Source organism: Platichthys flesus, chromosome 14 (genome assembly GCF_949316205.1).
Source record: "Platichthys flesus chromosome 14, fPlaFle2.1, whole genome shotgun sequence".
NCBI classification, from domain to species: domain Eukaryota; kingdom Metazoa; phylum Chordata; class Actinopteri; order Pleuronectiformes; family Pleuronectidae; genus Platichthys; species Platichthys flesus.
Window position 1 is genome coordinate 10,464,481 of NC_084958.1, and position 27,879 is coordinate 10,492,359.

Sequence of the window (27,879 nt, forward strand, 5' to 3'; positions counted from 1 at the left end):
TTTAAGTAAATGTTAGTACCTAAAGTAATTAATAACAATCACAAGACTGTCACCTTGACCTTTGAGCTCCACTATCTAACAGTTCATCCGTGAGTCGAGTGTGAACAGTTGCACCAATTTGAAGAAATTCCTTAAAAGTGAAAAAATGGGGCAGACAGACACCCTAAAACAGAATTCCTCTGGCGACTGGATGTCGCCGACACAGATACAAAATTATCTCCATAGGAGTCGGTTTCAAACAAAAGGAGTTTGATTTCATAGGTTACAATTCTCCAGGGAAATTCATATTCAGTAAACCCTGCAACAAATCAACCCAGTAACACGCTCTATCATCCAGTGGTGTTTATGAACAAAATCAGGTGATGCATCGTCATTTGATGGACGTTTATTCAAGTGAGATTTGTTTTGCATCTTAGAAGTACATTCGCTAATTTATGTAGTAAAATAATTCATAGAAAATCAAAGTTAAGAAAAATAGAATATTTTTTTCATGGTCACAGTGAATATAATCGGACCTATTGCGGAGGAATAGAATGGCTTCGAAAGTGCACAACTCAAAAACACATGGTGGACACGCAATGCATGCACACGACGTAACATGCATTCAAATACAGGCATCGGAAGGAGACGGACGTGGAATGGGAAGCTGCTGTTCGTGTCCTTCTGACAAAACGAGGTCATCGACGATAAAGTTCTTTATATGTTTCAATTTCGATTTTTAAAAAGATCCTGGACAGCAACAAGATCTGTTCTGGCGCTGTTGGAAAACCAGGCAGTCATGCAGTATTTCAACTGTTACGTCAAGAGGGTTCTCAATCCTCCATTCAAACACTTACTGTACATAGTTAATGTGGAAGCTAGATAATCAAGTGTTAGTGTTGTACTTTGTGCGGAGTAAGTTGCATCAAGAGTGGAAATCTAACGCTCACTGACTTTACATGTGGTCCGTGTGAGAGACATGTTCTCCTACAGTACCGTGAATGTCGCCTGAATATTTGTACATTGCTCTCGGTTAGTAATGTTACATTAGCACGGCTGAAAGTTCATAAGCTTTTCGAGCCAGAGTTTTCTAAATCAGTCTGTTGTCTGATTGAGTCTCCTTTATCGGACTCGCTAGAGGCTAGTTCCTCCAGCGACGTGTTTAAGTCATACTTGTTGGGCTGACTGGCTGCAGCCTGGGTCACTGGTTGTGTCCCGTTGGCACACACAATGGTACCCTCTGATTTGCTGAAACTGAACAGCTTCCCAGGACTGAATGTCCTGTTGGGGGACTGTGACCTCTCCTGGCCACTAGGGAGAACTGAAGAGGTGACTGTTGAGCCTGGTGCTGCTCCTGCTGCCACCGCTGGCTCCTTTTTCATCTCGGGCGACTTCAGGAACTTCAGAAATCCAGGCAGCTTGGCCTCACCTCCAGTCGGGGACTGAGCCGGTGAGCGTGAGGTGCCAGAGGAGAACTTCCCCTGGAGAGGGATGATCTGTTTCAGCTTCATCACATTGTTGTTTCCCAGAAGAGAGCTGGGTCTCTTGGGCTTGTCCCCCGACTTGGCCCCCGACGATTTGTCGTGGTGATGCTGGTGCTGGCTTTCGGCCTTGTGGTACTCGCTCTCCTGACGGGCCTCTGCCTGCAGCTCGGCCTGACGCTGAAGATCCTCCTCCTCACGCCGGCGTCTGAGCTGCTGTTGGAAGTGTTGCTGGGCCTGCAGCTCATGTTTCTAAAAGGGGGGAGGGCACGTTAAACAGAAGATACGGAGGCGGAGATAGAATGGGTTATAGTAAGAAAGACACCTTGAAATAGAGAAAGATGAGGGAGATAAAGAAAAGCATGAATACATGTGTGGTGAACAGAGCACACAGCTGGAGTAGAAATCCACCCCCTCAGTTCAGAAGTCAGAGTTCAGACCAGAAAACTGTTTGGTTGTTGTTCACACTAAAAATGCTGACATTTGGTCCTAACTGTTAACTGCAGACTCTGTCATTTACACGTCAAAAAGTGAAAAACAAGAATCTTCCATCGTTTTAGACCAACACAGTCATTTTGACATCAGTGGTTCAGTGAGTATGCTGTTTTATTCAGGGCACATTTTCAAAAACACTAACGTTTACCTACAAAGGTTGGTGCACAACCCACACGCACTAGGCCTATTAGACTCTGGATTATCTTCACACTTTCTCCAACTGGAGAATTCGATGTGAGAACACAGCAGGAGATCCCCCCGGTGGACTCACCCCTCATCAAAGCTATGTCTTTCAGGACGTAAAGAGGATTGCAACAAATAAGATTAAAAAAAAATCTGAAACGAATTACTAACCCTATATCTAAGTTAATGAATACAACCCCTTTACTCCCCATGCTTGGTGCAGCAACCTTTTTGCAGCCATTACTGGATTGGAACACATGCTTAACACACTTAGATTTTTAAAGGCCCCCTCCAGTAGCTTATTAAACAACCTAAAACTCTTCTTTGAGTTACACATTAAAAATAAAAAACAAAAAATCCCGTAATGGCTTTAAAATGACTTAAATGTAATGCTACACATTTCCTGACTTAGATCTATGAATATGCTACTATGGTCTCGCCCCTGTTCCCCACCCTCACAGCTCCAACTGCAGCCGAGGAGCTTTTTCCAGGTACTGAGCCCAACCCACATGTCTACAGTATTGGTTGCTTAGGTTTGTGTCAAGTCTGGGCTGTTTAGCTCAAAATCTGTCTTTTTTATGTAAAAGGCCCAAGGCGGACATGCTCACATGTTTATAAAGATGATTTTCTTCAGAAGAGGTCTTTAAAATAGAGCAGAGGGCCACTGATGTGATACAACACTATGCAGACAATCACTTTTTTCTCATGGAGAGTCAAAAGAGAATTGTCCTAGTGTACATCTTTGGACAATGCACACAAACAGACCAGAGGAAACAAGGAGGTAAATATAATACATTTATACAGCATGCGTAAAGTTGACCGAAGGTCTTTCAAGCTATGACACGACTATACCTTGAAAGCTTCCCTTCGTCGGTACTCTAGCTTGGCCATCTCTTCTGCTACCCAGCCAGGGATATCAGGGATGGCAACATGGATGACGTACTTTAGGAGGATTGCAAAGTGCTGTAAACCACCAAGACCACAGAGGGACAGACTCAACACACGGTTACATAAAGACACAATCACGTTTCCCATTCTGTATTTTTCCTCTACAGAAAAAACATCTAATCTCATACACACACCACAAACTCTTACGAGGTTTGTTGTTCATTAGTGAATATTATAAAAATATTTCTATTAAATCAAAACAGCAAAAATTAGCAGGCCATGCACATTTGTATTTTTAAATCCGAATTTTGGGAATAAAACGGCCTTTTCTTAAAACTACGAAACTAAAGAGCATACAGTACCTCCAGTAAGACAATGGAGATGATGGTCATCTCAGGACTCAGCCAGGGGAACAGACGCTGCAGCTGCCCACACTGACCAATCAGGTAACAGTTAACTATGATGGCTATCAAGCCCATAGCCTCCATAGCAGTCTGGTGTTTAGAGAAAGAGACATAGAAACATTAACAGGCTCCGTCACCAGACGGTTTATCTCGCATCCTCCGAAACATGACACACTGACCTGCCACTGTCCAATGTTCTCCACTCTCTGGCCAAATGGCCTCTGAAGGCCGGAACAGAGTTTTAGGCCGTCACTGCGGATCTCGATGATGTTATTGATGAGAGCGCACATGGCTGCCAGGGGAAACGCAGAGGAGAAGAGCACCACGTAACCAAACTGAATGAACATCTCCTGGTAGTCCTGAAGCGTGTCCTGCCGGATACAAACATCGTGAATTTTGATGAACATTGGCATTAATAGTCCAATGGTAATTACTCTGACTGGATCATAGTCCCACCTCATACGTCTGCATACAGCTCTCAATCTCAGCCTGGGTCAGGGTCACAGTTTTGGTTTCCTCTGGAGGATCGATCCAGGACTTCTTGTCCTCTTTCTCCTCAGCTACATTCTTCCTTCTATGGCAAAGGTTGTCATTCGGAGAGGACACAGTGGCGTTCTCCTTAGTATCCTGCAAAAGCAAAACAACATTTAAATGTTAAAATTAATCTATAAAATACTTTCTCTGGTGAGACAGTGAGACATCGGAAGCTTTGACACTGCAACCGAAGCTACACTTAATACACAAATGTTTTTTCAGAAACTAAGAACCAACCCTTCCTTTAATACATATAACTACATGAAACACATTCATCTGTGTGGAGATTATTCAAACATAATGAGGGAGGCATTGATTGTTGAACAAATTTAGACTGAATAGCATAAAGCTGCAGTGTGGGATGATACATTCTAATAAGAAGACAACATACCTGAGACAGCAGCTCACAATCACTGTCCTCGTCACAACTGTCAAAAATACTCGATCGTTCCATCCCTTCCTCTACCATTGTGGGACTGTCCTCCAGGGAGCTGCGGTCCCGCGCCTGCATCTCCGCTGTGACGTCCTGGTAGTCAACCTTCTCCGTGAAGCTGACTTTACGTTGTTTCAGAGCACTGTCATTCATGTCCCACTCTTCTTCTGTCAGCCTGAATCCGGCTTTTAGGTCCCCTCTTCTCTTCGGCTCTGGGTTACCGTTAGCGCTGGGACTGACCGACAGCCCTTTGGGACCCAGGAAGGAGTACGCTGTCATTGAGGCTTGGGCCTTCCCCAGAGCCAGTCGGCCGTATTTGAGCGTGATGGCTTGGATCAGCTCCCAGAGCACCTTCGGGGTGAAGACACCCAGCTTGTTCTGCTCATAGAGATATGGCTGGAGGACCTCTTTGATGTTCTGCAGGAACTGGCGAAAGATCAGCAGGGTGGCGAGCATCTGTAAGAAACGCAAAAAGTAAAACACATGCCCATTTTCGAAAGTGTTTGCAGAGAGACATGTAATTAAACATGCTACTTTTTTGTTCAGCTTCATACTGGATTTATTATGTTTACTACCCACAGTAAAAACTGAGCATTGATTCAAAAGCCAAGTAGCATATTATGAAATAAACTACATATGACGTTCCATGTTATATCGTATTGATTGAGATGGTGTTAAAGGTTCAGTGTATACAATTCAGTGACATCTAGTGGTGAAGTTTCATGTTGCAGCTGAATACCCCTCCCCCCTTCCAAACATGAAGGAGAACCTCTGGTATCCTTCAGTTGTCATAAAAACACAAAAGGTGTTTAGTTCGTCCAGTTTGTAAAAAACATGGCGGCCTCCGTAGAGACGACCCCCTCCTGATGTTAATATAGAGTATTTAGATATAAAGGGCCCTATTCCAAAATTATTTGTACAATTTAGATGAAAGACACTGGTGAAAACATCACTAGGATTATTTTATATAAAATTCCTGCCAATAGATCCCTTTCACCTAAATCTTACACACTGAACATTGTACAGTTGTTGGTACCTCTTTCAGCCTCTCCATGTCCTTGAGGTAGAATCCAATGTAGAAAAGGCTAAGGTAAGAATTGATGAATTCAAACTGTAAAACAAACAGAAAATATTGCAGGAAGTCAAATGCATATCAATCAGAATGGATCATCTCTATTCAAGCATCAAACTAAAGCAGGACTCACAAAAACCATCTTGATGATGAGATTATTCTCGTAGGCACTCTGAAGTCTGTAGTTCTCTGGGTGGAGAAAGAAGAGACACATTACTCCACGTCCAGATTAATGACAGCAGGAAGTAGAGCCTGACTGATATATAGTTGAGGGCGCTGATAGTGATATTAGGGAGTTTTTTTTTTTCTGATACCAATATTCCGCCCGATATATATATTTATAGAAAATGGCAATGATTCCTAAGAAGTTGGTATCAAAACCCTTACGACAAAGAAATGTAATTGAGGCTTGATTTTTCACAGTTAAACCATTAACTTTATTATTAATGCTATAAATCAAAGATCAAATACAGCCAAACCTCCACAACGTGAAGAAGAATAACCAGGAAAATAAATAATTAAAAATAAATAAATAAATGCATATATATTTTCTGCTTGGTTTATTCTAAAAGATAAAAGTTTTCATATCAATAAATATAAATACCGATAACAAAATGTATGTGAAAGGCTCATATCGGCCAAATGTTCATTAGTAAATCATTCAGGCCCTTATAGAAATGCTGTTTCCGTCCTGCTTAACCTTTAATTGCCCCATAGAGCTATTTTTTGATCTGTATCATTATACATATAATAACCCTATGAATGTACCTGGACTAAATTACAGTAGTACAGAGTAATTTCCTCTCTTCCATTGTCTGTCACAGAGATAATAATATGCCCAGAGAGTAAATGTTGTGCTTCTCACCCATGTCATTGAGCCAGTAGGCGATCTTCTTATACACCTCATCACATATGGATACAGTGATGGCCAGAAGTATCTTAGGAATGAATCTTGTAATACCAGGTAGCTCCTGAATCTCCATCACCACTTCCTGCAAGGTCAATCAACATGATCAATAAGCATGATACGTATCTAGTAGAGTCCCATTCATTTGTTTCTATTCTCAAATCTGTGTTGGAAAATTACACAATTCACACCAGTCTTCCGACTGAAATTAATCTATGGTATGATGTAACATTTTAATGGAATGCACTAAATAACAAAATTGACATGTGCAGTATTATCCTCATTCATCATCTATAGGATACATCAACTACATTTGTTTGTAACAAGTGATTTCTGGCTGTGTTATCTGTTCCGACCTGCAGTTCCAGGCAGAGGAGCATGGCGATGAAGACGAAACAGAGGCAGAGGAGGCAGATGGGCAGGCTGACCAGCCACCTGAACAGGGCTCTCTTCCAGGGCGGGTAGTAGAACTCCTCACAGCCGGTTACGGGGCTGCAGCGCTTCACGCCCTGCAGAGACGGCAGCAAAAGAGGACAAAGAGAAAAAAGAGAGTGTTAGAGACCTTGTTCTGATCTTTGCAATCATACTCATTGGAACATGGACAGAAAATGTTTGTGCATAAGAATGTGCCTAATGATAATTTTTTTGCTTGATAATCGCCACCAAGGATGTTATGTTTTCAACCTGTCCATTTGTCTTTTGGTTGGTTTGGTTGTAAGATTACACAAAAAACAAGAGAACGGATTTCCCCAAAACTTGGTGGAAAGATGCTTTATTGCTTTTTTTTCTTTAATGTCCTTAACTTTTTAACGTTTTACTAAATGTTTACTGATTTCTGCATGAATCTTGATGAAAGAAAACAGGCATGATTATGGGACCGATATGTGCGTGTGAAACTTGTTGCAGATCCAAATTAAAATGAGGATTTTGTTTTTAATGGATGTTTACCGCTTGCATTATATTTTTGCATTATAATTACCTTATATTTCTTACAAAAATCATAAGTACATATCTATGATTTACTACTGTAGAGCTACTTTATTATAGAAAACATATAAAACAGACACAGTACAATAAAGCACTAATTTACAGTATAACTACATAAAAGTTGCTCTACAACTCTCAAACATCTGTGATCAGCAGAGGTGGGACCAAGTCATTTTTTTGCAAGTCCCAAGTAAGTCTCAAGTCTTTGCCCTCAAGTCCCGAGTCAAGTCCCAAGTCAAGACAGGCAAGTCCCGAGTCAAGTCCAAAGTCAAGACTGACAAGTCTCAAGTCAAGTCCAAGTCCTGCAGTTTGAGTTTCGAGTCTTTTTGAGTCCTTTTGATCACTGAGTAATAATATATTTACACAGATCATGTATGCTTTTAAAATCTGTATTTATTTATTTATTAAAACAAGTGCAATTGAAATTACAGAAAAAAATTGTGCCAACATTGCACTTCCCTATTGCACTATTAACCAGTCATTTTTAACATTTAACTCATATTTTGCAAGAATATTCTTCATTTTAAACCACTCCTACAGAATGAACACATTTGAACAAACAAGTGCAACTGTAATTATTTGTACAAAAATGCTAACATTGTATTTTGCATTTTAACTAGTTCCACAGCAGTTTCTGTCCTGTCCTGTGTTTATCTCATCTCATTTATCTCACCTCATATTGTCTGTGTGTGTGTGTACATGTGAGAAACATAACAAATACATGAACATGAACATTTCTGTCTTGTCCTGTGTTTATCTCATCTCATTTATCTTACCTCATATTGTCTGTGTGTGTGTGTACATGTGAGAAACATAACAAATACTTGAACATAACAATGAACAGGGTTGTGCTTTTTATATGTCAGGGCCCTATGCTGAATTGCATTTGCAAAAGACCAAATTGGCCAAAAGTCTGTCAGTCATTTGTGCACGATGTGGACGTAGTATGATTCCACCAAGTGCCGCTGCGAGCCATTTTGGTGCCCTAAGCATAACTCCTCTATGATTACATTAAATTATCATCAATAAGTACAAACAAGAATAGTCAATCTTCTTTAACTTTTTTTGAGCAATTTAATATATCTCTTGTTCTGCCTTTTTTGTGATATACATGGCTAAAAGGTACCTAATATTTCTATACTGAAATAATATCGGCATTATAATTGTAAGCTAATTTATTTAATGACGTTATTGTTGAGGGTTGATTTGTATTTCCGGTTTTAAGTGGGTTGTTGGTAGTGACTCTTATTTTGAAACAGGGTTTTAAAGGAAGTGGGTGCTGTGATGAGTGAAGTTGTAAAATGAACGGAGAATAAACGGGTGTGCTGTCCCGAACGCATGACCTGCTCTCGTGTCCTTTGTCGGCTGAAGCCGGACTTATGATACAACCAAACGCTCGGCTACATAATTATAATAACTATGATGATTTTTCGCACAGCGCGTAGTGCACGTTTTGGGAGCGGCGGCGCTGCACACACAGACGCACACAAACACGATGACAGATACAGAGCGCTCCTTAATAACATACTTTTTAATCTTTGTGTTTTGGGGAAAGGAGCAAGTCTTATCAAGTCAAACGGCTCAAGTCCAAGTGAAGTCACGAGTCATTGATGTTGAAGTCCAAGTCGAGTTGCAAGTCTCTTTACATTTTGTCAAGTCGAGTCTAAAGTCATCAAATTCATGACTCGAGTCTGACTCGAGTCCAAGTCATGTGACTCGAGTCCACACCTCTGGTGATCAGGCTCTGGTAAATGCCACATAGTGTTTCTTAGGCTAAATCTTCTTAGAGGGATAGTTCACCCAAAAATTAAAATTCACTCATTATCTACTCTCCACTATGCCGATAGAGGGGTGGGTAGGTAAAGTGTTTGAGTCCACAAAACACTTTTGGAGTTTCAGGGGTAAACAGCGTTGCAGCAGAATCCAATACAATTGAAGTGGATGGTGACCAAAGATTCAGATGTGAAGAAACAACAGAAAAAGAAAATTAACATGCCTTCTTTCTGATCCTGAGGTTTCCTACGAGTGTAAGGAAACCAGACATTCAAATTTGGCTCGAAACGGCGTCATTTACACCAAGTATTAATCCTAAATGTCCATTGATATCTTCTAAAGTGGTGCATTCAGGGACTGTTGGAAATGTGAAAACTATCCAATTAACTGTTCGGCAACTACTGGAAGTTCCTTCATCCTTAGGAAAAAAGATTGATAGCCCAACGTGGGGCTCGAACCCACGACCCTGAGATTAAGAGTCTCATGCTCTACCGACTCCGCTAAAGCTGGGGAACAATAGTCTGTTTAGGTGGGGGAAGAAAAGAAAAGGAGGGGAAGAGGGGGAAGAGGGGGGGGAAGAAGAGGGGAAGAAAAGAGAGAGGAAAAAGAGAGGAAATGGAAAGAACAGGGAATTGAAACTGAACCTGTTGCCTGTCAGATGTTGTAGGATGCGTAGGTTATCGTATTAATTAGAGTAATATGACCAAAAATAGACTTTGTTTGAGTATGGCATAAGCAGCTGTGGATCCAAGGGTACCTGGTTCGATTCCCGGCAGCAGCATGTGTCTATTTACCCAAACTGTTACCTATTGGTATGAATCTCTTAAATGTCACTTAGTTACTTTATATTGGTGAAACGTTCAAACAGCGGGTTTGTACTGCTTGTAATGCTGGTAATATTTATAATGCTTGCATAGTGCATTGGGAAAAATAAACAAGATAGTTTTGTAGAAAAAGTATATACATTTATTAAAAAAATACAGGATATCTTTATAAAGAGAACCACAAACAACAGTAACAACGATTGAATGAATGAAATAAATGGACCAAGATACAGACAAGAGTGAAAAATTACGTCTTTGTTGGAGGTAATAAAAACACAATGAAAATACAAAGAATGAAAGAGATCCTCATGTATTGGCTAATAAACATACAAAAAAAGAGAAAACCAATAAGCAATAGAGGATAAAAAATACTTGACTGTCGCAATAACACTGTCTTTTAAAACTATATACATACATTATTTACACTATTTACAGAATGGCATCATTTCTTTGCCCCCCTCTTCCTCCGCATGTCCTCCAGCCACTGGTCATGTGGCATGCCAGTTGTAACAGGACAGTATACAGAGCCATAATATTGGCGATGGCCATTTTCCTGAACCCGGGGCTGATGACACTGACCGCATTTTATTGTTTCTGTTGTCCGAATGTACTTTCTTCGGGCAGGAGATGGGGGCGGGAGGGGGCCAGCGGGAGCAAGCAACCTCAGTGCAGGGACTTGTGGGGGCAAAAAAACGAATGTACCACAGGGTGGGATGGGTGGGGGTACAACAGGCATAGGGGCAGAGCTATGCGGATGTGTCTGCTGTGTGACAAGAGAAGGCAATCCTGGGCAGACAGCCTTTGGCGGATGAGGGTGTTCGGCTGGAAGAGCAGACGTTCTCTTGTCCGCTGCCTTTCTTGCAGAAGTGTGTGGCAAGTGGAATCGATGCTGGGGGCCAAGCTGTGGGGGTGCAGCAGTGGGGCGTGACTGCACTGGTGGGAGAGGCACAGGAGCAACATGAATAGCTGGAGGCAAGTAGACTGGTGGGGCTGGACGAACAGATTTTCTCTTGTCCACTGCCTTTCCTACTGTACTCTCTGGCAAGTGGTATTGATGGTAGGGGCCAGGATGTGGGGGTGCAGCAGTGGGGCGTGACTGCATAGGTGGCAGAGGCACCGGAGCAATGGGGATAGCGGGAGGCAAATTAACCCCTTGCAGCAGAATACTACAATCCTGCCTCTTCAGGCGCTTGTTGTGCCACTGAATGAGGGTTGTTTGATTGACCTCAAACAATTGCAGTGTAGTAGCCTGCATCACCACACCATTACCTAGGACCAGCTCCCTGATTTTTATATAATCGTTCATGATGAGAGTCCATCTTGTCAGAACCTGAGAGCCCTGTTTTTTAGGGCTCTTATAGAGGCGGCACAGTTTGATAAAGATGGACTCTACCAGGCGACAACAGTCTGGCCACTGTGCAGGGGATCCTGTTGACCCTAAGACACAGCGTGTCGTGCTCTCCACACCTGGTGTGAATTCAGCCCTCTGTTTGGAGCACCTGAAGCGTCCTGTTATCAGGCGAGTCTTGTGCCGTGCAGCATACTCCACCCGCTGGCGATCATATGGCAGGAGGTTCTGCCACAGGGCTATAATTGTACTGGCCTGCAGGTTGGTGAGGGTTAGGCCAGTTTCAAGTCTTAGCCCCACCAAGTAGTCAGCCAGGCAATCCACGAGGTCCATTCCAGGAATACAACGCTCATCCACTGCCTGGTAAAAATAAGAGTACATCAAAATGAGCACAAAAAAAATACATAGTAGCAAATACAGGAAAGGAACATTACTGTCTCAGTGTAATTCTTTAGCAAAAGACTCACCAGATGTTGCGCAGGTGCTGCTGGGGTGGTGTGCTGTGATGCAGAGGAAACTGTGGCTGTAGGGACAGAGGGCGAGAGGGTGGTGGGAAGAGGAAGCATGGAGGCTGAGCTGGCGGTGACGGCTGATGGGCCAGGCAACTCCCTGGGCAGAAAATCCAAAGCCTGGGAAAAAAAGGGAAATTGAATAGAAATACAAATCCATAGCATACCACAAGTATAAATGGTTCTGTGGTTAATCGTACCAAAGAAACACTCACCCGTCGCGCTACAGAAGTATTTCTTGCAGCAGGAGAAGTAGTCGCAGAAAGGCTGGTGGAACTTAAAAGAAGAGAACCAGCAGGAGGGGCGGATGGGACAGGGGGCATGTCTGTGTCCTCATACTCAATCTAGAAATAAAATGTAATTTAAGTAGAGTGTGTTATGCTTTTATAAATTTGTTCATTCTCCAGATTTGTATTTATTGCATGTAATTTTTGTTGGTTTCTTGATAGCACTGCTACATATATTACTGTAAGTGTAATCACAACACAGCCACAATTATCTACAGACATTGTACGGTGAAAGAAATGTGATGAGAATATTACCACATGATGCTCAGATGCTGCTGCCGTGGAGCTACATCCAGGCCTTGGAGGAGAAGCAGTAGAGTGGAGAGAAGAGGGAGTTGAAGAGCTGGTAGGTGACGGATCTGAGGACAGGTCCAGCCGCTCAACGGTTGGGTCATACACAGCATCCTCAAAGCCCTCATCTCCCTGTTCCTCAGTGCAGACATCCTCCAGCATCTGCTCGGCCTCCTCTGAGTCAGGCTGTATATCCTGCAGGGGCCTTCCAGTCTGACGGAAGAGGTAATCAATACCTATTAGCTCCCCTGGGACAGACAAAAGAATAGGAAGAGGAAAATTAGCTTTCAGAAATTTAACTGAAGAGGTTATTATATTTCATGGATATGAAATATCACCTCATCCTTGTGGAAAGGTTAAACTCACCAGTGTAAACAGCAGGGGGCTGAAAAGAGGGCACAGCTTTCCTTCCAAGCACCTTGAGACACATGGTGTTGGCACAGTGAACAAGGTCCCCTGAGTAACTGAGCAGGCTGGAAGGATTGGCTGCCAGGGATGCAGTTTGACGGTCCTGGTTCCATCGATTAAGTCCTTCCAGGAGGTACAGCTGGAAGTTAAGGCTGTTTGCACTCGTCCCTTAAGAGAGAGACAATGTGACAAATAATGTTAAGTAGAGTTTTGTCAGTGTTAATACTGAACAGGTTAGCAGTATTAATACTAATCATAATAATAATAAAACGTTGAACCCTATATATTTAATCTCATCAATGTATATGGACTCATACAGACCTGGAATGAACCTGTTCACATGTAAGTGGAAGGACTCAAGGGATGTGGACCCTCGAGCACACCTGTAGTTAGGCAGAACAATGCCCTCTTTGGTGGTGGTGCCCGTCTGGGTATAGAGAAGCACACCCGGTACATCCTGAATGCACTTTACATGCTTCCTCTGGACACGCCAGATGTGCTTCATCCTCTCCATGTCCAGCAGAGGGACACCAAGATTGTCGCTGCCCTTCGGCCCCATCAGCTCATCGAGCAGGCTTTCCAGCAAGGTGATTGTCGTCTGCTCTCCCCTTGTCTGCCTTCTGCAGTGCTTGGACAGTTCGGCCTTGGTGATGTGGAGGTCTACCATTCGGTCGGTAATGCCCGGTACACCTTCCTGTACCAGCTCGGCACGCTTGGCTCGCCGCAGCAATGCAACGTCTCTGCTGTCCCACTCAAAGATGCAGCTGGACAATTTGGCCATGAAGGTGGGGTAGAGGGGATGAGCATCCTTCGTACAGCCAGATGCCAGCCGCCTCATAAAGTGGTAAATGTCCAGCCTCACAATGAGGTCTGGCCACCCTCCAAATCGCAGTTTTAATTTGGTCTGTACCAAGCCCTCCCGACAACATTCAGTGTCAACGTACAGTAGCTTTGGAGGGGCCACACCAGCAGTGCTGTATCTGTGGATGAGACCAGCTGCCATGTTGTCCAGAGCTGGACCCTCCTGAGCAGTCAGGACACTGATAAGGATTTGGCCCACCTCATTGCTAACAGATGTTAGCCACAAGGCAGTCCCCTTAGCAAAGCCTGACAGCTTCTTGGTGATCTGTGATGCAAATAAAGGACAGTGAGTAATAAAATATCTTGTATATGTGTGATGCTATTATAATTTAATTAGGTTTCTTTTATTGAACAAAGCATAGTTATATTTCACGTCTTTACTACTAATGTTATAATTGCGACAAAGTGAGGTTATAATGTAGAATATGACATTGTCTACAGTCCAAAATAGTTACCTTTTTGGTGGAGTCCATTTTTAGGACACTTCCAAAAGTGCAAGTAATGCTCGCTTTGATGTGGTCCAGCCTGTTCAAAATGTCTCTGCCATAAACAGTAAGCATCCACCTGTGAGAGGGGATAACTGACGGCTCTGGCACCTCCTGGAACAAGACAGGGAGCAGGGATTGCCGGTCTGCAAAGTGTATGCATTTAGAACAGTACCGGATGAGATATCGAATCCACTCCCGACTGTGGTTCTCCCTCAGCTGCCTGACCAATCGGGAGGGGCTGTTACCCTGGGTCCTATCCCTCAGAGAGACAATGACCCTTATGTCACACGCATATCTGTAAAGAAAAAAGGGGAAAAGGGAGACAAATATAAAAGCAGCAACTTTGAAGTGTGATGGAATGACAAACAAAGACGCTGCATAAGCAAAGTAATCTCAGTATAATAACCTTTGAGTCAGGATCGGTGTGAACTCCATCCTGATCGGCATCTCCAGCTGGTCCAATATTGTTTTGCTGCTGGAAATGTAGGCGATCTTGCATGCATTGCACCACAGTGTCTCAGTAATCATAAGGTAGTAATTGTCCACATCCAGAACCCTGCGGGCTCTCTTGTGGGCTCCATAGCCTGTGAGTTGTTTGTGACAGGCAGGACAGGACAGCCTCACCTTCCACAGGTGGTACGGCATCCATACGAGAAGCCGGTGGGTAAAAAAGCGCTCTGGAGCGGGGACCTGGTGATAAATGATGGCTGGTAATGGTGGATTATACCACAGCATCAGGTCGGAGCGCAAACGTTTGTTCTTCCACAGAGCTGCTGCTATCCATTTCTGGTCCTGAGGTGGTATAGTTGTCCTCAGCTTTGCAGGCAGCCAGCCAGGCTGTGAAGCAGCAACAGCAGCAGCAGACATCATATGCGCCGCCAATGGCTCAGCATCAGGGGTAGGATGTGCCGAGGGACCAGCCACAGAGGTTGCAGCAGAGGAAACACAGGCATAGGACACAGAGTCCACAGGGGCCGGAGGAGCAGAGGAGGTTTCCAAGGATATGGCAGTTGACACTGTCTAATTAATAAATCACAAAAGGTATGTTCATAAGCTACTCATGAAGGAGACTTGTTTCAAGTTTAATAAAATATTGTTGCGAGGAAACAACTTAAATGAGGAGTTTGTCTCACAGCTCCAGTAGCAGCCGATGTGACACAGGAAGCTGAGGTGGTTGTCGACACGGTAGAGGGTGGAAGAGACAGAGGAGAGACAGTCTGAATATAGTGCCTGGGACTGTGGCCAGGTGACGGGGTGTCAGTTGTGGTCTAATTGAGGAAGAGGACAGTTTACACAAAAATAAAGAAAGTATTGTGTCATAATTAGTTTTAACAACACGGATATTAGAAGACCAGACCATTTCTTCATATCTGTAACAAAATAAAAGGATACTATGTTTACTATGATGTTGTCCTTATATTACCTTGATTCGACGCTGCCCAGCTGAAGCCAAGTTTGGCTTTGCATGGGCACCATGCGATCCACCGAACCGTGGTTTTGTGAACTGACGAGAAGAAAGAGTAACCTTATGTGTAGCCGTTTAAAATATAAACATATGCTAAATATAAATACACCCTCAATACATACTGAGGCCAAAGTCAAAGTGGGCTTGCGTGGTGGTTGCCCAGGTGTGATGGAGGGGGATCCAGACGAGGGTGTGATGGAGGGGGATCCAGACGAGGGTCCTGGTTGTGGTGTCACCGAAGAGGACACAGAGACTGATGGCTACAGGTTCCAGGAAAAGAAAATGAAATTCAATAATATGTAATACAACACCAAGAAAGCGTAATATTAGGTAGGACCTCTGATACCTTCTTTATATGGAAGCCACAGTTACATGTCTGTGTCCCTCCAAACAGCGACCTTTGACCCCTGAGCTGCATTGGGCATTTCTCAATCTGTAATAATGATATTGATTTGTATTATTACTACTTTGCTTTAAATGCAATGATTGTACACATATCACTTCCTCCAAGTTTACCTTCAGAAACAGATCGTGCCACTTTTTCTGGCGTGGTGCCGGCCGGTTTCCTGCATCAGCAGGCCAGACCCCGACAGCAGCAAACCTTCGCAGACGGGACATCCACTCCTCATCACCCATAGCTCTGTGTTTTTTGTCTTTGGAAGCCATCTGACAAGAATAGACACATTCAGTTGATACAAGTAGGGGAGAGCGGGGTAATGTGAGACATCGGGCAATGTCTCACGTTACCAGCCTTGCTCCAGTTAAGTGCTGTGAACTGGCATTTGAATGCGCAGAGAAAACAATATCCCTGTCCCTGCCAAGTGTAGAGAGCAACAATGTGCAGGAAAGCTAGGGTGTGCAAGAGATCACATCATAATAATCATAAATGTGCTTAATTGAGCAATCCCCATGATTCTGTTACTAGTCTGATATAAGTTTTGGAATGTGTGGTTGTCAATCTAGCTGGCAGGATTTTAACTATTACAACATGTGTTGTTATGGTAGTTTTACAGTGGAAAAAGTAAGTGGATCACTTTACCCCCTAGATTTCTCTGGTCTGTCTCACTTTACCCCTAAGCTGGGGTAGAGTGAGACACAAGACCACTTATTAAAAAGCAATCATATTTTCACTGCCCTTTGTCCTGAAGACATTCTGATCATGTCCATTGCTAGGAAACATCCTGAATTAATGGGAAATGTGTACATTTTACTGATATATCAAATGTCTCACATTACCCTGCTCTCCCCTATATGCATGTGAGAGAAAAACTAAAGAATCAGCATACTCTACAGCAAATTGTAACACATTTCAGCTCATTGTATAATATAGTAGTATTCCATTACTGCTTGTATTACAGTGTGGATACATACATGTTTATACAACGTTATTATTACTTGATCGACATGCAAAGTGTAACCTTGTGTTACATCATAATGATGTTATACACTACTCTCATAAAGATTATAATAATGTACAGCGGTATGAAAAGCGCCAAATGTGCCGCTCATACAGGTTTCCTATAGCGTACAGTGGGGTATGAAAAGCGGCAACTTTGAACGGTGCTTTTACAAGCGCGATTGTTAAACCCAGCGTCATACCCCTTTGTCGTTTAAATGAGCTAACAAGTTAGCAGGCTGACTAAGTGAAATGACTATAGCGATATCAACAGCGAATGAATGAATGAACGGCGTGTTATACACGGTGTAATAGCCGTTTCTCGGTGTAATAAATAAGCTTACAAGCAGTCTGACTAAGTGAAATGGCAGTGGCGACATCTTACCTTTCGAGTGTAAATCCTCAGAGTGTCGGAGTTCAGAAGGTGTCAAATAAAAAGTCAAACCCAGCGTCATACCCCTTTGTCGTGTAAATGTGCTAACAAGTTAGCAGTCTGACTAAGTGAAATGACTATAGCGATATCAACAGCGAATGAATGAATGAACGGCGTGTTATACACGGTGTAATAGCCGTTTCTCGGTGTAATAAATAAGCTTACAAGCAGTCTGACTAAGTGAAATGGCAGTGGCGACATCTTACCTTTCGAGTGTAAATCCTCAGAGTGTCGGAGTTCAGAAGGTGTCAAATAAAAAGTCAAGCGGCGGAAGGTGGGGGGAGGGCACCGGTGGATGCGCCGCTCGGTGAAGACGCCCATTGTCATTGGCTGAACTGAACGCGTCTCTTTTGGGGCGACGTCAGATAAAACTGGGAGAACGGACCCACTGATTTGCTGTCGAATTGCAGAGACTGCGCGAAGTGATTCGACGGCGCGACGATTTCGGGAGATAGCGCTTACTGATTGACCGTTAGAAGCTGGAGATCCGGAGACGTGATTGGACGCGAATAGACAGTCCTCCACTCTCCCGGCACCGCTAGCCGGGCTTATTTCAAATACCCCGCATTCCTGCCTAAAGCAACAGGCCCACCCAGAGCCCACTCCCCTCATTACCAACCCCCCATCCCATTCATTGCACTCAACATGGTGGGCTGTCGTCACAGTTCCCACAGGCCCCACCCCCGCTCCCTCTTCCGAGGCCACGCGGGGCTTGAAAAACTCACTCTTCCTTGAAACTTGAAACACTTCCTGGTATTGTTTCCTAATATGGTATCTGCAGAGTTGCGCAAGTTCTCAGAAACAGCTGTAAACTACAGCCTGATATGAGTGTGACTGACTCATGGAGATTTAAGTTTACACTGTTTTCACACAACTATACCACACTGGTAACTCTGCATTTTCTGCTCAGGCAACAATCCTCACCCTGAACTGTGGCCTGGGCTCCTCCAAGGACTCGGTGGGGGTGTCCAGAGTGCCCCACCTGTAGGCCAGCTCGGCCTCCCGCCTCTTCCAGCGTTCCAGAAACAACGTGGCCCACACAACGTTGAAGAGGGCGAATACCACGCAGCAGATATCCTGACTGGTCTGTGCAGAACATGAGAGAATCAACGATTAATTCCATGTCAAGGTTTTCAGTTTTAAGAAGCAAAAGGAAGTGACATATGAGAAAACAGGCAGGGCTGATGATGCTTCTAACTCAGGAAAGATACATAAATGAAATAACTAATATCTCAGAATGAAAAAGCCTTGCCACACATGTAGAAGACACAGACAAAAAAAAGATGTCAAGAGAGTTTTTGGTGATATGAGCTGACGCCGGCGTCAACGTGTTATGAACAAATCATATGATCTCCGCAGTAGAATTAAGACTTTACTTTCTACCTCCGCCAGCTGCTCCAGCCCTCACCTGGATCTGGCAGAGGAATTTTTGCTGTTGTGAATGCATCTGAGCAGAGAACCCCCCCCCCCCCGCTGCATTGTGCATGTGTGAAAGGCAAACTGCGAGGAGAAAAATCAGGACCCAGTTCTCCAGAGATCCTCTGCAGGACATGTCTGAAAAAGGCGTTTAGAGCTTTTAGGTACCTGGTCGGCCTCTGCTAGTATCCAGAGCAGGAAGCCGATGACAGCAGGGTACAGCATGGAGTTGGTGTAGAAACCCAGCCAAGCAAAGTACATCCCGATCTTCACTCCAAAGTAGTCACAGATATCATCTACAGAGGAGAGGAAATTGTAATGAGATAATACTGGGGCTCTGGCGAGAATAGGATCATTTGCATGACAAACAGATAAGTGTCAGTTAATGTGACTGTATAACTCAGACCTGCTGTCTACAGTTTGATTTTCTTCAAAACTGATACTTCCTACCCAGCGGCTGTCTTTCACATACGGCCTGGACCCAAGACGTCATCAGCTGGTTGAGGATCCTCTGTTCGTGGAGAGGAAACATTTGATGGATCACCCCCCGAGCTACGAGCTCTGGAACTGGAAATAAAGGGTCTACTTAAAAAGACCATATTTTAAACAAAGGCAGGTCATCACCCAGTGTTGGTAAAGGGATTCTTGGTAAAACCATAGACTTAATATAAAAAGTGAAGCCAAAGCGTTTAGATCACCACCTGGAGAGTGGCTACAGTACAGGTCCTAAACCTCCATGTTAGTGGATGAGACGTGGACCAAAAAGGTCAAAGTACACATCCAGTACATTTACTTTTTATAATTTTAGGTCGCTCTTATCACACCTGTGTTTCTTCAAATGCTGATAATTTAGCATTATGTTATTTAATGATAAATAAATGGGCTGAAATATGATTGACAGCTGAGACAGACTCGGGATTGATTGAGCGCATTTAATCGTTGGGACCTAGACACCACGGCCTCGATCCCCCGATCACTACTGCCCATCTTTATTTCCAGTCTAGGGTAAAAACACTGTAATCCCTGTTTCAAACACTGCAAGTGGAATCCACTGCACATGGTACCGATGCTAATTCAAAGGCCACATTTAGGATTAAAGTTTTTAGAAATTAGAGCAAGAAGAAAAAGAGACATAGAACAACAAGAAAAAGGTTCTTCATAACAACCACAAGCATACTGATTGGCTGTCCCTCCAGGAAGTGAATGTTGTGAAGGACCTCCCCCTGTTTGGCTCGCAGGTTGTCCAGCCAATACTTGATGATGCTCTGACGCTCCTGAGCACCGTGACAGAAAGAGGGAGGGAAAAAATAAGGAATGATGTGTTACAATTTATAAAGAGACCATGACTATTTTTTTAATATCAAAATGAGTAACCCCTGTTATTTAATATCATGAATATTCACAGCTATACTGACTCACAAGGGCCAGAGTTTTGAAAACTAACCTGTGAGGTAAAGAAGCACAGCTCGCTCTCGATGTTCTCGTAGATGTTGTCCTCCTCACAGGAGAAGCGACGCATCCCGCCACCAAACTGTGGTTTGACCGCTTTGTACATGCCCATCTGCTCGGCGCCGCGCAGTAAGCTGAGGGTAAATGAACAGCAGGATTAAAGCTGATGGAGCACTAACTCCGTGCAGAGGCCGGGCCGCACATGTTGGATAAATAAAGAGCATTAAGGGCATATAACAACAACGTACTGTCACACACACACACACGCACACACACACACACACACACACACACACACACACACACACACACACAATAGATACTGCAATAAGTACGACAGTGAAACAGAAAGGTCTTTGTGTGATTTCTCTCCACTAGAAGGCAAATATGTACATCATCCGAAATGCACAACATTAGAGACACTAAGTGTACTCAGTCCCGCTGTTGCCTATCTTTTCTGTTCAGTTTTAATCTTAATAGTTTCACAGTTTAGTTCATCATCCCAGTGAGTTACGATAATGTCTCACTCGGAAACCTCTTCAGATCCAGTTACATCCGGACCAGACATGATGAAGACTACACAAGCGCTGCGATGATAACTTTACCGAATGTCCTCAGTAGAGAGAAAACCTCAGTCCCCTGGTAAAGCCACATTTAAATTCACTAGATCTGGATTTTATTATTTTTTGTTTTACAAATCAAGATCTACGAAATATTAAGTGAGAAATGATGGGAAATGATGATCAACGCCCTATCTCACTTTCTTAAAGACAGTGACAATAATTCCTCGATCTGAGCCCTATTTGGGATCCAAACTGAAAATCCATAGGTTCTTCTGACCTGGCCTCATCCTTCCACTAAGTTTGTGTCCAGTACGTTTTGCGTAAACCTGCTAACAAGCAAATAAAGGGCGGGAGGAATTAGTGCTTTAGACAATTGGACAACAAGGATATAGTTGCCAGTTGCTGCTAAAATTAGACAAATTGTTTTTAGGAATCATTTTTTAGTATGGGATTTTAAATGGTTTTATAAACACACTTAAACCATACAGGAATAATAGCAGGCAAGATACTTGTTGCTGCTAGTGTTTCCTTAACATGTTGCAGGATCCTTTGTATATGCAGTTAAATAATTGAGAAATGTTACTAAATCAAGAGCTCATCAGCTGATTGGAAAAGTACGAATCAGGGGAACTTCTCATTTAAAACAGCTCAGACAGAAACAGGCCCACGTGTGCATGCAAACAGACAAACAAACACGCATTCAGAGTCTTACTTCTCAAACGTCGTGGTGATGAAGAAGGCGTGGGCCTGGGTGTGTTTATGTTGTCGAATCTGAATGCTGATTTGTGGGATTCCAACACGGATCTGGTTCAGGAGCCACAGCAGAGTGTGGTCATCGATCGTATCTGGGGAGAGATTTGTTTAATCAATCAATCAATCAAATTTTATTTGTATAGCCCATATTCACGACTCACAATTTGTCTCATAGACATCCTCTGTCCTTAACCCTCAGCAAGACGAAGGAAAAACTAGGGCTGTGAAATTATTAAAAATTTTAATCAAATTAATCACAGGTTTCTATGGATTAATCATGATTAATCACATTATCGATTTTTTTCAGTATATTTTTTTTAGAACAAAAAGATTTATGACAAAAGACAGATATATACATTTAACATGTTTTCTTTTTTTATCATAAATAAACAAAACAATGGTGCTGCAACTCAGCAGTTCTTTAGCAGTCCTCTTAACTATTCCATATGGAACATTCATCCTAAACAGAATTCAGGCTTCTTAGCCATTGTATGGTTGAATAAAACTTTTTTCTTTTTAAATCAAACAGAAATTATTTGGGCTTCTTAGCCATTGTTTTTATAGTATGGTTGAACATTTTCCTATTTTTTATCAAACAACCATTCACCACACCATGACACAATCTTATGCCTCTAAAGGTCCTCTTAGCTGGTCTTTTTTTCTTTAGCCAGTTGGTGAGGCAAACTAACTTCACATTCTATTACAGTAAAACTGACCGCTTCTTATGCACAATGTGTCCTTCGAGTGAGTCTGGTATGGCGCATTCCACTTGAACGCCCCTCGCCCACCAACGCATGCTTCACGTTGCGGTGGTACTTTAAGCGGCTTTGCTACGGTGAAACAATAACGTCTTCCGGCAGGGTGTGCATATCACATGTGAGGGATCCCTCTCCCAGGACGGACAGATGGGCAATAGATGTCAAGTGTAGGAAAACATCATCAAGATAAGGGTTTTAGCAGCAATGAAGCATAGATTTAAAAGCTATGCTAAGTTTGATAGCACACCTGAGACAAACTCACACTCCAACATTTGCTTTTGGTCCTCGCATGTTTGTGAAAGGCAGAATCGGATTAGTTTACTGCATAAAGAGGCTGAACCAAACCACTGTTCACCACCAAAAGGCCAAGCAGCATCAGCAGGAGGGTGGTGACAGTAAAAGGCCAATCCACCCAAATACAGACAAAATGGCATCATCACAACCTCTGTTTTAACTGCTGCCTTCCCAATGGGTCTGCCACAGCTCTTTAAGAGGAGCGAGTGACAGCACGACCCAAAGTGAGTCCTGTGACCTCGCAGGGTTCCAAACCCATACCCAACATGCTTTGGTGAATTATGTCCTTGTTGTGTTCTCTACAGACCTATTTAAACATGTCTCCATTTGGTATCATGGTTTGATTTTTGATTTGAATGTTGTACAGGAACAGAAGTCACATGTTGAGCAGAAATGTGACATACACTGTGTATAATAGCGTTCAAGGATTTACCGACAAGCAGTCACATAACTCACTTCATATCTGATTAATCCCATTTTGGCATTGCAACATAATTTCCAGTATGTATTCTTTACATCTAGTTTTTTTAATGGGCTGTACTTGTAGTATTTTTCTAGATTTATCGGCCATGCAGACTGAAGGAGGGGGTATCAAACCGCCGACTTTCTGGCCATGACTATTCCAAATGTGATTGAAGTTTGTCGGACTCAAACTGCGGCTAAATGCTTCCTGTTCACATACCATACCCACAATGGCAGCTTCCTTAAAAGATCCCTAATAGCTAGTACTGTAAATGGATACCCTCTAAATACATTTAATAAGGATGCAGCATCCTCTGGGTGGTGATCGATTCATCACCGGGCGAACAGGGCGAACAGGAAGGATGAGCGGAGCTGACCGTACCTGGGAATGCCATCAGGATATCACAGTTTTCGGTTGGCACCATCTTCAGCCAGGACCTCCGAGACATGATGTAGTGTCTGGCCTGGAGCAGGCGCTTACCAAACAGTTTGTCTGAAAGGAGGAGAAAACTGGGATTAATAATGTTGAGAGTGACTACAGAGAATAAATTAAGAGGAGAGTGTGTGTGAGAGAGAGAAAGGGGAACAGGCAGATGGTAATAACTCCTCATCTGATGACAGTTTATTCTTTGCATCACTGATGTTACCTCTTCACCATATTTTCTGCCCTTGTTTTTCTGCACCGGTCGCGGAGACAAGAAGACAGAAATGTCCAGAGCATTTATCAACACAGCGTGAAGGTTGACTGTGCAGCACTGGGTCATATGACTCTGAGCAAACAAACGCTACGAGCAGCAAACAGATGGAGGATCTGGAAACTGGCTCTTGTGTTCATAGCCAAAGACAAACCAGCTTTTCAAGTCTGTCACCAAAACCCCTGATTGTTGAAAAAACTCAAGAAGTAGCAGTTTAAAATGTGAAATCATCATTTGTCTTCTTCTCCTTTCACACGTTGGTTCTTATTCTGCAGTCAGACCCACACTCGTGCAGTCACAGAGGCCACAGTGGCCGAGCGACCTCCTCACTGTTCACTGAATCGTAGCATCACACTCTCTCTCATTACTGTGATCAGATTCTGCAGTGTACAGTGACTGTATTATCACAACAACAGTTTCCACCACCACGTCTCCTCCCTCCTCACCGCTGCGGTCATCTCCATGTTCTACAGAATTACGTTTCACACGTGCACACCAACACAGTGCCTGTAAGCAACACTTGATGAACTGTAATACATGAAAGAAAACTATGAAAAACAGGGTCGAGATCTTGTTATCATGGAGGAGAGCTGCACTGCTGATGAAGGAGTGTGTTTATCCAGAGATATTATTGGAAATGGAAATCACTGAGCGGTTCTGTTCATTGAACTGTGTGCATGTGAGTATGACACAATGAGGCAATTCAAGCCAAATTACTGACACCGAGGGGCCTTTTCTCTTCGACTTGCCGGCTCTTCAGACTGATCAACCCCAGACTGATGGACCCTCTGACTGTCACTGACATAATAGCTCATAGAGGCTGGATCCTCAGGACACGTAGCTCCATCTGACATGTCTCTCTGCCAGGCTGCAGCTCTAGAGCCACATTATCATGTCTGATGAGAACATTCAATGCCTGGATGCCGGTTGACGTTGCAGAACTGTATATATATACTGTATTTTCTCTATATTTTACTTTTGTTTACAAAAGAAGGCATGCAAAAAAAATTACAATTTCTTATAAATAAACATAACAATAACATTATTGGCAGAGGCTTACATATAGATATTCATCTGCTGGATGATATGTTTTGCAAAAGTTAATGGTTAATCAACACTATATGATGTAATTTTCTGCCTTCTTAGTGACGTCATGAGGACATTTTGGATATACAGTATAACCCTTGTGTTTTGTCTATAGTCCTATTGGAGGGAGAGATAACACAAAATATACAAGAACTATGCACAAAGATCCTGACTTTTTGTGACATCTACATGACATCATTGACTGATTAATGTAGCTTTACATAGTCTCTCTGTTACAGCTATTATTTGATATATGATATGTAGGGAAACCGTATTTTGTTGACCTTGAACTCTGGCCTTGACAAATCAGCTCCAATATGTTGATATCCCACCAAATTTGGTGTAAATTCATCCATTTGTACACACACACAAACACACACACACACAAACACACACGCACACAAACAAACATGTACATCTTGAGAATATATGTGTAGTTAAAATCTGTTACCTTAAAGTGCAATGCAGTGACACTGTTCATGCTTAAGACTATAACGGTTATATGGTCACATGCATTAGGCCGCACTAGTACCTGAGTCTCTTCCCGCAACCAGAACAACCCACGCTCTGGAATCCCTGTATCGCACACTATGCACCGGGTAAAGTAAAATCAGGTAAAACTGCTAAAACCACTGGGCCTCCCTGTCTCCGGGGGGGGCACCAGGGGCGCACTGGCCCCAGCTGAAATCTGATTGGCCCCTGAAGTGCACCAAGCCCTGTCAGAAGTATTTTTCTTTGAAAGAGATAAGTCTAAGCTTTTTTTGAAGAGCACATTGGCCTTGAACAATAAATCAATTTTAAAACATATCCAAGGATGTGTGGACTTTGCTCGAAGCTTGAGCACTAACAGTAAAAATAAGGAATGAAACTAATGTGCACCGTACTGAATCAGGAGTGCATGGATGTTGGTCATATAAATGGCCCCTCTGTGTAAATGATGGCCCCTGATTTAAGAAAAACCTAGATCCACCCCTGGCCCAGAGGGGCACAAGCCCAGGACCATTGCACGATGAAGCCAATAAAGAGGATGAAATGCCAAGAGATGCCTTATATCCCTCATATTGTAATTCCAGAAAAAACTATAACATGTATTTTGCTTACTCACCAACAAGACGTGTCTCCTCTTAAACCCTCAAGTTTCCACCGACCTTCGACTAGAGCTGACATCGGAGCCTGCATCACAGTGTAGACTCTCCTCAAACTACAGTGTGCCACAGCCCGTCGGGACGTGCACGTCCGCTGCGTAAAAACACACCCGCTGCATGCACCTGTGGACCACAGAGACCGACCGGACCGACCGACGGTTCCCGGGCCTGCCTCAGCCCGACTGCGCACAACAAGAAGCGGGTCCAGGATAGACGCACCGACACCACCCAGCACCGCCGATTCTCCCTGCCTCCAGCCAGTGGAGTGTGTTAATTTGTCAGCGAATGCACCATGTTGCTTATGCACAGGAGCACAGGCAGCGTGCACATTAACACGCACATAAACACGCTCACACAAACACACTCGGATTCCACACGCAGGACACCGACTGTTTGCATCGTTTTTGTCTGAGGTACCCACCGAGCACACCGGACGGGCTTAAGGACATCTGCTGCTGCTGGGTGTTGTTGGTCCTGTGCTGCTGCTGCTTCTGCTGCTGCTGCTCGCTTGGCACCGTCCTCTCCATCCTCTCCTCTGCCCCGTCTGTGCCGTCGACGTCTGTGCTGCTACTGGTCACAGCAGCGTCGGTATCAGCTGCTCCCGAGCCCGCAGCCTGCATGGTTATGTGCAAACACTCCCGCTGGCGAAGGGGCTACCAGAAAAAGACAACACTTAGTGCATGTGAGAGGGAAAAGCCTGTAGCGTGTGTGACAGAGGAAGAGGAGGAGGAGGAGGAGGAGGGGGTTGAACATGATCATGGCATCTTCACGCTACGCGCACCAGTCGTGACTGAGTAGTGACGACAGAGTTTAGGGGGAAACACCGCGCTACAGGCTGCAGATCTGTTTACATGCGGAGCTGAAGGTGCATCTTACATGTTTCATAACAAATAGTTAGATAGATACTCACCTCCCTCGCTTCTCTCCCGCTTTTTCACTCGTGCTCTCCCAACCGGTTGAGGCACATGGAGTCTGCTTCGAGAGGTTTCTTCCCATGTGAGAGTTTTTTCAACTGTTGGGTTTCTCTATGATATTGTTAAGTGCCCTGAGATAATGCTTTTTGTGAATTGGCACAATATAAATAAAACTGAATTGAATTTTCTATTTGACACCAACAGGACACTGTTAGAAACATTTGTTTTGAAATATCTTCGGTTCTTATGGAGGACACCAAAGTGAGAACAGCCTGAATTCAAAAGCATAATCCTAAAGTTCATAATGCTTTTCATTAAGTGATCGATGGCTGCATTCTCCAGATAGGATCTGGCTACTGGGCAAACATTTGTTCACCACCCACCTTTGTGTTCATTGATTGCCTCCAAGTTCCTTAACACAACAGACAAGGTTACACAGAATTTGCTGGAATAATGTTACCAGGCTAGCTTGGCTTTGTTTAAAAGTAACATTATCTGTCTCCCAACGCCTGTTGGGCCGGCTCACTTACATGCGAATGTCAAGTGAGGATGCCAGAGAAGTAGTTAATTGCGGCTCACTCCATCCGGCTATGAAAAAGTTCATCTCAAACACCTCATGAAACCACAAACTGCCTTCACACCTGTTTAGATTAAAACAACTTGATATGTTAATTGGTTGCCTAAGATTTGGAAATGCTGGTTGGCACATTTCATTCTGAGTGAGCCACATTAATGCTCTTAGCCCTAAGCCAAGCTAACCTGCTCACATGCACCTTCAGATTTACTCAAAACAAAGTTATAGATATTTTACATATGTATCAGTCAGCACTTGAACGATAATGAAAACAAACTCAGCCAACAAACTGATGAACCTGACTCGTCAGATTTTCCATAACTG

At 43.4% G+C, this 27,879-nt stretch overlaps 2 protein-coding genes across 2 annotated transcripts; both read right to left on the reverse strand.

Moving 5' to 3' along the window:
• Positions 1-156: 156 nt before the first annotated feature.
• On the reverse strand, positions 157-26,884 carry LOC133968642 (anoctamin-8-like). Its single transcript, XM_062404797.1, has 18 exons — positions 26,489-26,884; positions 23,524-23,634; positions 21,587-21,719; positions 20,307-20,445; positions 20,040-20,136; positions 19,313-19,429; positions 19,031-19,158; positions 18,371-18,532; positions 6,733-6,885; positions 6,335-6,461; positions 5,603-5,658; positions 5,434-5,508; positions 4,356-4,853; positions 3,887-4,057; positions 3,610-3,801; positions 3,389-3,520; positions 2,991-3,101; positions 157-1,712 (listed from the first exon to the last, which is right to left on the reverse strand). The coding sequence occupies exons 1-18, from the start codon at positions 26,685-26,687 to the stop codon at positions 1,044-1,046; spliced, it is 3,270 nt and encodes a 1,089-aa protein (XP_062260781.1). The 5' UTR covers positions 26,688-26,884; the 3' UTR covers positions 157-1,043.
• Positions 10,091-17,989, reverse strand: LOC133968701 (uncharacterized). Its single transcript, XM_062404877.1, has 14 exons — positions 17,399-17,989; positions 16,134-16,283; positions 15,964-16,050; positions 15,740-15,877; positions 15,576-15,656; positions 15,286-15,420; positions 14,559-15,172; positions 14,120-14,447; positions 13,125-13,929; positions 12,762-12,971; positions 12,360-12,643; positions 12,033-12,161; positions 11,776-11,937; positions 10,091-11,668 (listed from the first exon to the last, which is right to left on the reverse strand). Exons 2-14 carry the CDS (start codon positions 16,281-16,283, stop codon positions 10,403-10,405), a joined length of 4,389 nt encoding a protein of 1,462 aa, XP_062260861.1. The 5' UTR covers positions 17,399-17,989; the 3' UTR covers positions 10,091-10,402.
• Positions 26,885-27,879: the final 995 nt, after the last annotated feature.

What these genes read in the sequence shown, in the direction of transcription:
- LOC133968701 (XM_062404877.1), bottom strand. Translation starts at nt 16,283, where the DNA reads ATGGCTTCCAAAGACAAAAAACACAGAGCTATGGGTGATGAGGAGTGG. An exon ending in CTGGGCAGCGTCGAATCAAG is followed by an intron (nt 15,421 to 15,575) that starts GTAATATAAGGA and finishes TTCCTCAATTAG; the next exon opens with ACCACAACTGACACCCCGTC. An exon ending in ATACTTCTGTAGCGCGACGG is followed by an intron (nt 11,938 to 12,032) that starts GTGAGTGTTTCT and finishes TTTTTTTCCCAG; the next exon opens with GCTTTGGATTTTCTGCCCAG.
- LOC133968642 (XM_062404797.1), bottom strand. Translation starts at nt 26,687, where the DNA reads ATGCAGGCTGCGGGCTCGGGAGCAGCTGATACCGACGCTGCTGTGACC. An exon ending in TATCCTGATGGCATTCCCAG is followed by an intron (nt 21,720 to 23,523) that starts GTACGGTCAGCT and finishes ATCTCTCCCCAG; the next exon opens with ATACGATCGATGACCACACT. An exon ending in TCCTCTGCCTGGAACTGCAG is followed by an intron (nt 6,462 to 6,732) that starts GTCGGAACAGAT and finishes TTGACCTTGCAG; the next exon opens with GAAGTGGTGATGGAGATTCA.